Genomic DNA, 15,143 nt, shown 5'->3' with positions numbered 1-15,143 from the left:
ATGCGACAATATCAGTTTGTCATTACCCGTATTTGTACGAACACGTGTTCCGCCGTCCTCATAGAAAGTTTTCTCCGTATACATCAAACCTATTTTACCTTTTTCTGTTTTTCTAACCTTTTCATTCGAATTTCATAACATATCCAATTATTCTTTATTTTGTGCATCATGTCATTTTGCATGGTTTGTGCGATATTGTACCTATAGCTTGTTAGAAACCTTCATCTTTGTTCCTCTATCCATTCGTCTCTCTTGCACTGCCTCAGGAAGCTTCCTGGTTTTGCGCAATGTATTTCCTATCTTATGACTCGAATGTTGCCTTTAATGACAGTTTTTTAAAAGTTGTTTAGTAAAGTCAAGACGTTACTTGCGTATCGAAGCATGTTAACATTAAATTAAATTTGTTTAACTGAAGTCCCATAACGTGACTAACTAATAGTCTCTTGTTATATTTTTGTACATCAGGAACCAAAGGTAGGTTTTCTTATTTAATTTTATGAAATAATAACAGAAGTTTTTCTTTGCCTCGTTTTTTTTAAGTGTGAAGCGAGTGATTATTTTAAAATTTCTTATATTCTAAACAATTTTAAAGATTAAAGGACTAGTAAAATTATCCAATTGATATGTTGTTCAGATAAACATTTAATAAACAGTTAACCTACATACAGTTTTGCTGTAACGCAAGAAAGGCAACAGGTAAACAGCATTGAGAGAGGTAATTTGGAGTCAACGCCTGGTAAAGTATTCCCTCATGTTGGGGAGAGACTTTCTTTAGTTGAGGAGTATGGCTACTACCCGTGGCTCTATCCCATTGCATTGGGCATCTTGGGCAGGCTAGTAATGAACCGTCAGAAGCGTCACAAGGAATGTGCACATTGCTACACGTTTCTTCAGATTTATTTATTGATTGAAAACTCGGATAGCATGGAGAGCGTTCATTTTTTCTATTTTCTCGATGATTATCTCCGTCACCGACAGCATGTCTGCAGGACTAACATGCCGTTTGCTGGTCAGGCAGATTTGGAGTTGTGAGGGCAATATTTTTGTTTAACCCATATTTCGCCGCTATCACTTCCCGTGGTCAGATTTTGATGAAATTTGGATATGTTGCATATAAACACATAATTAAAAAAAAATTAAAAAATGTAAATACTTATACTTACAAAAATATGAGATGTTGCGTTTTCGCAACTTCATCGAAATAGGGGGGTAAAAAGTAAATGTATGAAACAAAATAAGTTTTTTTTAAGTGGATTTCTTTGTATTCATTTATAAATCATATTGCTAACAGTAACTAAAATTTAAGATATTGTAGGAATAAGTAAGAAAGTGCACCTTTTCAAAAGACATAATAAGAAATAAGCATACACAAATATTACAATAAACATTATTTTCCGGTATGGTAAATTTTGTTACATTTATGGTGCAATGCCACATTACACTCTGAACACATAGAATATGTTTGTGAATGATACATACGACATCTATTTCTATTTTCTCCTTTATTTTAAAAATAACTACTTCCTGTTTTACTTGATTTCGATGCTGTCGCAAATCTATGACTAATCCAAGACTTATATCCAAATTTGATAGGCTTGCCATGCATATACATTTTACACGAATGCTTTCCTCTATAAGGGATCATCTATCTATCAGGGGTTAGTCTATTGACAGCGCATGTAGTATAATTCAGAGCTGTTTAAAAATGTTATTTATCAAGGTGGTCATGGTCTAACTTTATAAAGTTTGTCGGTAGAATCGATATTTTAATTGTCATCCAAATGTAAATTGCTCTTGACATCACTATAGGTTTGTCCGGTGATGCATGACCTTACAAAAAGATTTGTAATGTCCACATCTAGAAACCATTACATTTCCTTACGAGGTAACCTATGATATCCAGTGTACAATAAAAATCCTTTAAATTTTATTTATGTTATTGATAGTCAATGGTGTGTTTATTTTGTTTTTTAATAAATAAAGCCTGATGACAGCACATCAGAAATAAGGCCCCAACACGTTGGTCTCACTACAACTATGGCAGAGACACTGCCCGAAATCAAACGATTTTCGTCATGGCGTCGCCCAACCCGGACTACCAGCTGGGTTCTTCGTTTTATCAAAAGGTGTCGTGGCCAAACCCATGAAAAACCTGATAAACACATAAGAAACGATGAGATAAGAAGAAGAGGCCCGATGGGTGAATATATGTCAAAATGAAATATTTGCCCTCGAGATAAATAAGCTCCAGAAAGGAGCTACATTACCAAGTGACAGTCGGCTCAAAGAATTGAACCCCTTCCTTGGACCCGACGGCCTACTGAGGATGGACTCACGTTTACGAGCCCTCAGTAAAGTGCCGCAAGAAGTGTGGACACCCATTATAGTGGACGGTGATCACGCCTATACACGACTCCTGGTGAGCCATCATCACCAGGAGGCCGATCATCCGAGTACGGAGAGAACGATGGCTGATTGTTGTACAATTAAGTTTATGAGATCACCATTAAAAAATAGTTTAAAGAACTCGGTATAAGATTTACCCACATTTTTTTTTCACATATTCAACTCTTCTGTTCTCAACGTTATTTGGCACTCGCGAATAACTAGGTTTCGATTACTTCCAACGCATTTCCCTTGGCACTGACGACGAAGATGTTGATGGTTGGGGTTGGGATGGAGTTGTTGAAGGTTCACTCATCAGCCTCTTGGAGTGGACTTCCAAAGTTCCTGCCGTATCCCCGAGCGTATGGCTAAATGCAGCGTCTTCGTGTAAGTCATTGTCATCAAAATCCTCTTTATCAGTAACTTCCGCGACTTTAGGGGGTAAAACCACCACATCTGGAATATCTTCTTCGTCATCTTCATCGTTGATATTCCAATTCTCTGCGATAAAGTCGGCAGCCTCTCTTTTGTTAAAAAATTCCTTTGGATTCATCTTATTCAAAAGAAAAAACACAATAATAGCGATTTTTGCTGGTTATTATGAATAAAATAATTCTAAAGTTTTTACCCCCGTATTTCGCTGACGTTGCGTTAACGCATCACTTAAATAAACTATGTAAAATGAGTACCTCTGGAAATTAATTTTATTTTTAAGTGTACTTATTATTAAATAGGAATCGATTATGTATTAAAAAAGGCTAAAATATATTAAGAATTTTGGTCATATGTCAATAATAATAATTATTTAAAAATTGCTAATCTGATTGTCGTATTTTGTCCGACTTTGGGGGCGTCTACTTAGTCGGTGAAGCAAATATATTTCTATCTGTTAAGTTCTCACGGTAAAGTCAAACTTTTTCTATAAGTAACTGAAAGAATAATGGTGAATCCTTATCAAGTTCTCAAAATATGACCCAGCAACCAAACTGTTGCGTTTTCGCAACGTCAGCGAAATATTGGTTAACGGAATCAATTTGGAAATCGACATATTCAATGAAGCTGCTTTCAAAAAGCAAGTTTTATTGCCGCTATTATAGAATATGTAACTAAGGTAATTTATTTGATAATATTAAATTGGAAAAGCTGACCCTGTTGATTAAAAAAACATCATTAATGAATAAGTGACGCATCTTCTGAAAATGAAGTTCTGTTTAATTTGATTTCAGTTGCTTTAAAACATCTGTTTGTAATATGCATCACGTAGATGCAGGTACGCTGTCATTGTTAGAAATAAACATAAATATAACAGACGCGACGACGGGTCTAATAAAAGTTATCGTTAGTCCGAAGGCATTATGCAAATTTTGAGCAGATGTATTTTATAATCAAATGTGTCAAGTGCTGAAGTATAAAAGGTTTATAAACATTGTGTATATAATTTTTACTGTATGTTCATTATTTGATTCCGTATAATCCTAATCATCTCCAGATACGACGAAGTCCGAGGTAATTTGATTGAATATACACCATTACTACCTGGCCGTGTAACACTTTGTATTTTGAACCTCTTGAAATTTTTTTTTGTATTTTGAACCTCTCCCCGAGACAGATTCCACGACGTCACCCACAAGCTCACCCTTCCATAGTTTTTTCTTAGGTTCCTATATAACGCGATTTTTACTATGAATGATAATAATAAAAAAACAATAATATTTTTTTTATTGCGTAATTATTAATGATTTATTTTACAATAAGCATAAATTTAATCGTACTCTAAAAGCCTAATACTATTTATATAAACAAATAATTCGAGGCTCGGCTCGCGTTTGTAACACTCGTAATAGGATACAAACATCAACAACAAAAAAGCACAATACTATTATTTGTGTCTACTTATTATAATAAATGTATTACGTTTGTGAGAAGATATAATGGAAATAATATGGTAAGGAGAAATTTGGTCAAAACATTTCACGCTTGAAAATATACACTTTTTAAATATCTATTTCAGTCAGCTTTTATTAGCCATACATTTAGTTATTGTTAAAATACGTATTTACTTATATCATTTCATATATTATCAAAATCATATTAAAACACATTTTGGCAACAAATCTTAGTCGATTGAAATAACATAGTGAGTCAACGAAATTTAACTTTATATCTGTAGGTACATCGTACGTCATGTATATTGCAATTCAAACTACAGGGTTTTCCAATAAGAGGTGTTATTTTGAATAGCCCGCTATTTCGGTAGATGTTACTTTTGAAGCTGTTATTTTTTGACATTTGACAAGTAGAAACTACGCCATTAATAAAAATGGAACGATACACGCTTCAACAACGCATTGAAATTATTAAAATTCACTTGAGTGAATCAAATGCAAATCATCTTGAGTGATGAGGCCCATTTCCACCTTGGTGGCTTCGTCAACAAGCAAAATTGTCGCATCTGGGGCTCGGAAAACCCAAGAGTTATTGTTGAAAAGCCTCTCTATGCTCAACTTTTTACTGTTTGGTGCGGTTTATGGTCCGGCGGAGTCATTGGACCTTACTTTTTCGAAAATGAGGCTGGAGCAACAGTTACGGTGAATGGATTGCGCTATCAAGAGATGATTAATGATTTTTTATGGCCGGAATTGGATGGTATTGATCTGGACGACGTTTACTTTCAACAAGACGGCGCTGTGTGCCACACAAGCAACGAAAACATGATCTTTTCCGATTGAATATCAAAATAACACCTCTTATTGGAAAACCCTGTATTTGATAATACTTGTATCCATTCATTTATGGTTACTTTTATCCTTTTTCGACATAAGTTAGTATGCTATATGAAGGGTACGCTTACAAGCATCCACAGAAATCTCTACAGGCGTGTGAAATCAGAATAAGGATGATGAATTTCAATTTTTTTTTTAATTTTCGACAAATATTAGTTTTCCATCCCTGGCCAAAATTTTTAATTTCGTACAACTTTTACCACATTTATTTAAAGTGATAAAAACAAACGCGATAAAGTCTCAAAGAATCTGTTAGACGAAAGATGAAAGCAGTTATTTGGGCATTGATAAAAATCTTATTCTGGTTATTTTATGTAAAATTTTTTTTTTTTTTTTGCAAATGATTTCACTCATTTAGTAATTAACAAACCATCGCACCGTAGGGGCAGGCAGATAGGACAGACCGCCACAAAACTGCATTGGCACAGACTCCTTGCTTAATTTATATCGTGCTTCATGCATCGTATCTCACGTACTTCATCTTCAGGCTCTCAATCAAACTCTTGACATGACAAGTCTTTGTTTAGAATACCTATATTTGAAAATAAATGTTTTAATTTTTTCCGACTTTATGTCCGGGAATCTTCCCCACAGGAACAACTAAACCCTTCCACACACTTTTCCACAAATGATCATCTAGTCAATCCGCATTATGGAAGTGCATTATATAAGCTTAATAAATACAAAAAATACAAGAACAACACGCCAACTAAACATAGATCAAATGGGAAAATAATTCACCGACTCCAGATATTTTCATATCAGAGTAAAATTATCTTGGATTATATGCTTAGATATAATATATTATATGCTTATAGATTTGTATCTTTGATTATATGTTTCTTATAATTTTAAATATTAATAACTATCCTGAATGACAAGCATAAATCCTTCTATTGCTGCGCTCAACTCTCCAATACTCAACTATTTGTTTGAAGAAAATTTGTCAACATACGTTTGGTTAAGATAATTGAAGTGTTTTGCGTGTTTCCGAATTTCCGTTGGACGTCACGACAGGCGACGTTGGAGATAGCTGTCTTACAGACATTGGCGTTTCTATGTCATCGTAGACAGTTGGAACCGCGAAGAAAATATTAAAATCACACATTCTTTAAACGGTATCCATAGTTTGTGAAAATACCCCATTGTATCAAACAATTGCTGTAGGTCATTTTATATAACGTTAATGAAAATGATTTCCTGGGGGTAATGGATGGATGGCAATGTCAAACAAATCCATGTGAGTTTCAATTATTATCAGCTGATTACATTCCAAGTCCCGTCAAACAGTTCACTCTTAATGGAACTGTACATTTGATTGTTCATTGTATTCAATTTGCTGCTGTAAAAGCGAGGTCGAATGAATAACAAATTAATGTTGAAATATTATTGAATTGTCTCGTCAGCTGAATATATGCAAAACCAACTATTAATAGATAACCTACATAATTTATAAATCAATGACAAATTAATGTTGAAACATTACTGGTTCGTCTCGTCAGCAGACTGCATTCATAATCTATTTTTAGATAAACTAAATAACTTCATAATAAAATATTATATATTATACATAGTTATTTATGACAAAGAATGTCATAAATAACTATGGTTGCACGATTTGCTATATAAATTCAGAAGAATATTTATTTAAATTTGTCAACTCAGCGTATGATAACCGTTTGTACCCTTGTGGGTTGTTTATATAAAAGATTATGGATGGGTTGTTTCGGAGAATTCATCAAATTTCAACGTTCATTTTCAAGTTCTGTGAAAGATTTTTTCAAGTTCTGTTTTTATTTAAGTTTTGTCAAACAACTAGCCTACAGTGATATAATAAAAGAACTTGAATAGGACTTTCACAGAATCTGAAAATGAACATTGAAATTTGATGAATTGTTCAAATTCTCCGAAACAACCCGTCCTAACAGAAGCATTCGTTTCGGACCTACAGAAAATGCACCGATTTTTATTTTCTAATTTCTAAAACAATTATAAAATTATATTATTAATTCCCCAAAGTTTCGTATGCTGGATTTTTAAAAATTTAATTACACCGATCTATCATTTATTCCAGTGAATTTAAGATAATATTTTATTTTAGATTTGAAATTAGGGGCCGTTCAAGTATTACGTAAGCAGATTTATTACAATTATTTATCCCCTCTTCCCCCTTGTCACCAAAAGTAAGCAAAGCTCTTACCCCCCCCTCCCATGCTTACGTAAAAATTGGTACCTATATGCATTTTTCTGTTAATGTATTCTGTTTTTTAAGCGAGTACCTAAACGTATTAATTATTTGTGGGAATCCCCGAATATGTATTCGGTTTTCAAACAGACAATGTGTGGGTTGCCAATGTGTAAAAAAAATAACTACTGCTGAGCAGTGCTGACGTAATCACTATCTCGACCCCCCACCCCCCCATGTCATCTAAAATAAGCAAAGTAAAGACCCCCCTGCCCCCCTATAGTGCTTACATAATACTTGAACGGCCCCTTACATAAAGATAAGACATAAATTAGTTTGGAGTCGAAATGTTTCCAATCAATTATTTTATTTAGAATCTTTGTTCTTCGGTTGTTCAATAAATCGATATTTTTGTGAGAAATATTTCAATTAATAACGTTAATTAATAACTTTAGGACCAGTGAAAAATCACAGGATATTATAATATTTTAGAAATGATGATTGCATCAATGAAAAATTAAAAATATCAAAGACCGCCTTTTTAACCCCTAGAAGAAATACATATTTCAAATTTCGAATTAAGATAATTTTCTGTTAAAAATATATTGTGTTCTAGATAGGTATTTGTTTTTTACACATTTTGAAAATGACAATGAACCAGAGTTTCAAACACAATTGAAATGAGTATTTTAATATATTAATGCGAAAATATGTTTTCCTCCCAGCAGAATGATAATTGAAGAACATCCCTCGTTTTGTTAAAATTAATGTATTTTGTTTTATTAGAATTAAAAAAACCCTATTTACCCACCTTTGGTCAATATGTATATCATATTATTTTTTCATGTTAGTTATGTCTAGTTTTATGTTACCATACGAAAAGGAAAAATATTTATTTTAAATGTAAGAATTAGTACCGTACATAAATTATCTAATCGTATTATTACAAAGTTAGAGCAAGAGTTGTGCGTCACGCTTGTAAAGTCTTTTGCTCTGTCCTCTGCGTCTAACTGTCTGCCCTTCAAAGAAAATCCTCACGTCTAGAACGTCTGAATAAACCCTGTGATGTTACTATTTTCATATTATTTATACTATGGAATCGACTGTAAAGAAAAAAAAGTATAATTTACAATGAGTCACTGGCAACGTGGTTAGGTTTATTTATGTTTCTTGAAATATTTACGGTGTATTTTTAAGTTAACACCATTTAAAAAAAGCAATCCGTAATAAACCAAATCTTTTTTTAAATGGTTCAAAAATAATATTTTTTGGTTTTGAGTATCTGAGTATTGAACCTCCGACAACTTACCAGTCTCGCCAAACGCTGATCGGGTAGGACTGACATTTATTTCGTATATTAACTACTGTAATGTCATCCGATTTCAGAGATATGTTTATATGTCTGCGTGTGTGTATGATTGCAACCAAAAGTAGATAGAAGTCATTGTCGTCGACAACGAGTCAATCTTCTGAGTTTCAGGTCGATCAGATATCCGGAAATTCAAACAGATTAGTGTATTTAAAAATAATAGTTTGATTATCTCTTTGTGCAAATTTGAGCCCCCAGAAACTAGAAACAGGTCACGCAAAAGTAATAATGCTTTTTTTCATATTTCTTTAGAAATATTGCAATTTTGCACTTCTTTCCTAATAAAAAATATAATATGAACATGGTGAGAGACTAATCTTTAGAATCGACGTGACAAACATCAAAAACTTTAAATTTCTCAAATTCAACTCCCTATACTCCCTCACATAAAAAAGTAAACGGTAAAGATGAAAAATTTAATTAATATTATTAAAATTATCAATAATGGCAAGTAATCGCCAGTGCTTACCAATTTAATTAAAAAAATCATAATTCGTCAAGATCAAAACGACCAATTTATTTCATTTGCCCACATGTAAGGATAAAAAAAATCCCCAATTCACAATACAGACGTTTTTAGCAATAACCTTCAGAATAGGAGCAACGCGTACGAACCGAATCTCAGAATCTCCTATCCTTATCCTATATTCCTCTTACCTAAAATTATTTTTAAGACAAAATAAAAGTCCATTTCTAAGAAGCTTTAGCGTAAGATTTTTTTTTTGGTATTACTTCAATTAACTTAACATGTGTATTTATCTTTGTATAAGCTGTTTAATATAAGCAGATAATTTTTATTATTTTTTAATCATTATTAATATATTTTATTAGCGCGATGCTGGTTGAATAACAAAAAACAACAATAAAGATTGTAGTACATTATATTGTTTTATTATATACAGCAAGATTAGAAAATATTTTTTTTTGCCTTTCAATGCTTTGTTTAGTATTGATCTACTATAAAATATGATGTGCGCTGAGACCATCGCCCCATAGGTGCCACGGGCCGCTCCCACCCTACGTCTATCGCCTACGTAGAACACAGCTACAGGCTACAGCGCACCTGTAAAGTATGCGTAGAACGTACATGCAGCGTAGTGCAATGAATATTGCTTTATTCCTGAATTAATTCACAAAAATTATTCAGTACTTTATACACGATTGATTTGGTATTTAAATATTATGTGATATAGGGTTGTCTCTGAAGGTAATTTGATGAATTAACTACTAGTTAGTCCTGCCGCTGAGGGCGCCATTGCGAGCTTTCTTTTTGCTGCATACATTGGTTACGTAAAACAGGAAGATGTTGCAATGAATATGTATGTACCGGTTCCATGATAACTCAACACAATGACAATTCAACACAATTTTTATAAGTGATGAAAAGTCATTAGAAACGATGATTTTTTATTTTTTTAACCTAACCTAACCTAACCTAAACTAACCTAACCTAACCTAACCTAACCTAACCTAATTTAACCTACATAACCTAGTTAATAAAGTTTTGTTTCATTACTTTGTATGATTTTATATAACTTTTTAAAAATGTGATGAATTATCATTGTGATGATTTATCCGGTTACCGTATGTACCTATTGTAAATAAAATGAATTGTTTGCCTATATTAGACGGTTTCGCCCCAATTTCAACGCTATAATTCCTAAAAATTGATCCTACAAAAATTATGAAATGAACAAAACAGCGTCTTGTCTTATTTTTACAGGTCGATAGATATTTCAGTGCTCTACAAAAAATGGCGTGTAAAATAATGGCGTTGATTTAGAAATTTCAGACGTAAAAATTGAACATTTTTCATGACTACTGAGCTCACCATTCTAGAGTTTTGCTGCTACACTCATATTTTCTGCTTTACGGTTTTGTTTTAAATATATATATATAATTTATTTTTTATTTTTCCCTAGATGCGACTGTCATTTTTCTATATTTTCTGTTTCACATTTTTCGTTCGTTAATGTTGTCTTCAATGATTAAATATATTTTCATTGTTTGCTAGATTGCATTAGTTAGTACATTCTTATAATACTCGTATGGGCGATCTGAAACAAAGGCGATGCAACTCAACACAGGAACACATTGCATTGTATACCCACATTTCATTTAACATTTTATATATTCCACTATTTACTATCTAAGTACTTGAACATTGAAATGTCCTTGTCCAAATCAGACTGTGCTTGGGATGCTCGGGTATTGAAATCAAGAACATCTCGTGTTTCATATTTTATCAATTTATTATATCTGCAGACGAGATTCACGAAATCGAACGACAACATAATAATTGACGCTCCTGACACTCGCAAATAACAAATAGCGTTCTACGTTTCCATAACGCGCCATATCGTTGTTCTAGCCCCGCAAACTCATTATAAAATCATTTCAGGCAATTGAGACAATCAGTGTATTAATAATTGTCTTCGATTGGAAGCGGCCACCAGGCAGATAGCTTTTTCTGGTAGCCATTATTATCACTTGCGATGCTTTGGCGACATTTTATGTGCACAGAGTGAATCAGATCCGACTATCCGTGCAAGAAGTTTGGGACGTGGCATTTGGTGAATAAAAATATCACTAAATGGTAATCAAAGAATTCATTGGAGATGGTTTCACGATGAATTCCCAAACGTACAAACTAAAAGTTCGTCTAGAATTATCTGATTCACTCTGTATTGCGATCATGTATTTTGTATAATATTATCAGCTTTTCTACCAATAATAATTGTTTTGTTGTATGGAAGAAAGGTACCCTGTCTACATCGAAATTTCCATTTTTCCAGGGAGCAAGATGAACAAGTTGTGTCGGCAGGTGTCCATTGAGTCGCCAGGGCCTATGATCCGCGAAAGTGTGTTCACATTCGACGTGCCCGTGCCAGAAGTGCCCCCACTAGGAGCGCGTCTACGCGTGGTATGCGCTGGGGCGTGCTACCGCGCCAGCAGCCGCGGCCGCTCCATGTCCGTGTGCTCCACGTCCTCCGTGTCCTCGCTCAGCAGCCTGTCTGAGCTGGCGGATGCGATGCCTAGCAGCGGCGCCGCGGCGCACGCCGGCGTCAAGGACGGAGCACTCTTCCCCGGCTACGAGGTGGCCGGCATTGTCGACACCCTGGGAGATCAAGTGGACGTGAAGGCTGCCGCGCACCAGGGTCTGGCGGTAGGCTCGCGCATCGTACTGTACCCCTACGAGGGCGTGCCGCACGGATATGCGGACTACATCGTGGTGCCGGACCTGAAGTTCCTGATACCCGTGCCGGCCGAGCTGAAGCTGAGTGTTGCCGCCATGCTCCCCACGGGCGCGCTGCTGGCGCTCAACGCCGTGCTGTCGGCCGTGGAATGCATCAAGCGCTGCCTGGAAGGCCCGCAGCGCAAGCCCGACTGCCACGTGCTGCTGGTGGGCACGGGAGGCTTGGCGTTGTGGACCCTGCGCATTGCAGCTCACCACTTCAAGGACCTGCCCTACCGCCAGGACATCCACACCATCGTGGCTTGCCTCAAGGACGAAGGGCTCGTAATGGCCAAGGATTCTGAGAAGTGAGTCATGACTTCCTTCCTTCCTTCCTTACCCCATGTGCGGCGTTAATCATTTCATTGCGGATACTTGCGTTCCTCACTTTGACAAATCGTATTATTTGACTGTCTGCAATATGAAACTTATTAATAGCGTATCTGACTTATAGCTTGCAATACCCTGAGAGTTTATTGAGAGAACACAATTTTGTGAACTTTGGACTGTGGCAAGGCGCCAAATATTTCCACAACAAATAGCGTAATCTTGGCGGCGAGCTATTTAACAAGTGCTGTTTTCTGCTTCCAGCTTGAACGTGGTTCAGTGGTCCGAGGACTTGTACGAAAAACAACTCATTGAGAGGACTCTGGAAGCCTGCAAGGGACCTGTGGACATCGTATTCGATTTTGGCTCCACCTCCCGTAGCTTGCTGCGCTCCATGAAATGTCTTGCCAAGGTTATTATTGTTTAAATTCGGTGGTCCTTCGGTCACTGAGCTTAAAATATGAGGTGTAGCTTTGGTGTACCTGTGATGTTACCGAGATAAGGCAGTTTCCTTATTTTTGGCTATCCACCCTTTCATATTTTTTAATGAATATCATTAATATTCCTACTTTGCTACTCATTTAATCTGTATAATTAATCTAACGGTAGGATACTGCGAATAGTGACTCCAAACTGTTTATCATAAACCAGTTTATATAAACCGAAAGTGGTGTGTCTCTTTCAATAAAATAATTTTTCCCCTGAAAACATTTCGACTTTTTAACTCGAAAACCACCTCATAACGTTTGAATTTCAAGGATCATCTCCCAAAGTAAGTTTAGCTCTTTACGCCCGGACACCTTGTATATTATGTGTGCTTATGATTTCATGTATCATGCACCTTTATGCCTTTAGCCTTTGTAGGCTAACTAACTAACTAACCATCACACCTTTTTCCGCAAGGGTAGGCAGAGAGGACGGACCGCCAAACAACTCGGTCTTGGCACACACCTCTTGCCTCATTCACATTCATACATATTCTTTTATTATTGCTACTCTTGACATGGCCCAACTCGACTATCTGATTTACTTGATCATGCCATGTCTTCCTCGGGGGTCCCCGACTTCTGCTACCGCATGATTGATGCATTCGCATCATATATTCTCCTTTCTTCGCTCATTCGCTCTACATGCCAAAACCATAAGGCGTATGAATAAAGAAACAAATAAATAAATGATCTAAATGGAAATTTATAAATTTCAGGGAGGTGTTATCCTATTACCAGAAGATGTTGGCGAGAAGCTGATTCCCCGCTTTGCCAAGAAGGCGGATGATATGGGAGTGAGGATCCGTGAGATTCCCAAGGGAACCATCGACCAGCTCAAACAGCTTGTCAAGCTGGTGGCTTCAGGAGAGGTAAGCACTTGATCTTGTGTTTTTATTTATTTTTAGTTATTTTGTTTGTATGCACTTTTTTTACAATATTTTTATAGTCAGTCGGTCTGTGGCATCTAAAAATCTTATGTATAAATGAAATTCTCAATATATATCACCATATCATCGTTGATATTAGAAAGAAGAGAGACTGGCCATGAACCATCATTAGTACGAAACCACATGCCAAACATGTAGGTATCATCAAATGCATAACTTTTGTTGGCTTCGCCTCTTTAATAAATCGTCCACTATGGATGTAGCTCGGCGAAAGTCTATACGCTTCCACGTCCATATCTCCCATTATATTATTTCCTATTGACACAGCTTTTCCAAAACTGATGCAGCTAAACGGAATTACAGTTGTCTTAAATGGCCAAAAAATCTATTCAGTATTACTATATAGAACTTCTGTCACCATACCCGCTTCTCTCACTAAAATAGGTTATATTACAGCATGAATTCAATTGATTTGGCGATCTTTGCTTGTTTCTCAAAAAATTCTGCCCATCCCATGCTTCTAATGATTTTCATTAATGACATGTCTGTTTAGGAGCTCATTCATTTATTTTTTTGACTGATATTGTTATTGCCAGTTAGTTGTTTTACAGATAAAGTTTACATAGTTATTTCTTGTGCAGACAAAGACGAGACTTGACATAACCACCAGACATCCAAGGGCAAGATTTTTTATTTTTTTTACTTATTTATTTATTTTTTCATGTTCTCCACAAAAAAGTTATACACCAATATATTATATATTACAAATTTGAGGTACATTGAAGTGTAAAAGGTCATGGGAGGCAGTTTTACTATTTTGTGACTTGCGTCAAAAGATAGTTGCTGAACTGTCTGTAAGTGATGTTAAAAATGTCGATGTCATGCAGAATAAATTGTTAAGCGGTATCTGATAGGCAGAATTCATCATTTTCGGAGCATAAAACAGTACATGGGATTTCCCATGAGTGTACATGCGTTCTTGAGCAAATGTCTAAGGGCAAGATGGAGCTGGCATTTCTAGAAATAGTTTGACACATTGACATTATTTTGTTATCTTATGTAACTCATAGATTATATAATTTCCTTTCACTAATGCTCAGGTAACAATCATTTCGCTCGATTTACATGTAAATAACGGTGACCGGATAAATCATCACAATGATAATTCATCACATCTTTAAAAAGTAATGGAAAGTGATGAAACAAAAACTTTATTAATTGGGTTAAGTAGGTTAGGTTAGGTCAGGTTAAAAATTTTTTTTTTCATCGTTTCTAATGACTTTATATCACTTTTTAACTCTTAAACCCTACCACTCTGGAAATGTAATTATTCCTACCACGGGGTACTGAAGTACCCCGCGCAAAAAAAATTAATAAAATAAAAGTCTTTGATATTTTTTAAAATATTATTTTCACTATGGCAAAGTAGTAAGAAAAGACAATAAAATTTATTAATAAAAACTAATAGACATTATTGTCGTTAC

At 35.3% G+C, this 15,143-nt stretch overlaps 1 protein-coding gene across 1 annotated transcript in view; it reads left to right on the top strand.

Moving 5' to 3' along the window:
- The window catches only part of Drat (Death resistor Adh domain containing target), a 50,917-nt gene that overhangs the window by 29,277 nt on the left and 6,497 nt on the right, over positions 1 to 15,143 (top strand). The window contains exons 2-4 of the mRNA XM_089649814.1: positions 11,518 to 12,265; positions 12,549 to 12,696; positions 13,489 to 13,641. Of these exons, the coding sequence (XP_089505940.1) occupies positions 11,526 to 12,265; positions 12,549 to 12,696; positions 13,489 to 13,641 (1,041 nt within the window). The 5' untranslated portion in view covers positions 11,518 to 11,525. The remainder of the gene's footprint in view (positions 1 to 11,517; positions 12,266 to 12,548; positions 12,697 to 13,488; positions 13,642 to 15,143) is intronic.

Source organism: Hesperophylax consimilis, chromosome 31 (genome assembly GCF_061612785.1).
Source record: "Hesperophylax consimilis isolate HC1 chromosome 31, BYU_Hcon_1.0, whole genome shotgun sequence".
NCBI classification, from domain to species: domain Eukaryota; kingdom Metazoa; phylum Arthropoda; class Insecta; order Trichoptera; family Limnephilidae; genus Hesperophylax; species Hesperophylax consimilis.
This window is presented reverse-complemented; position numbering and strand designations above follow the sequence as displayed.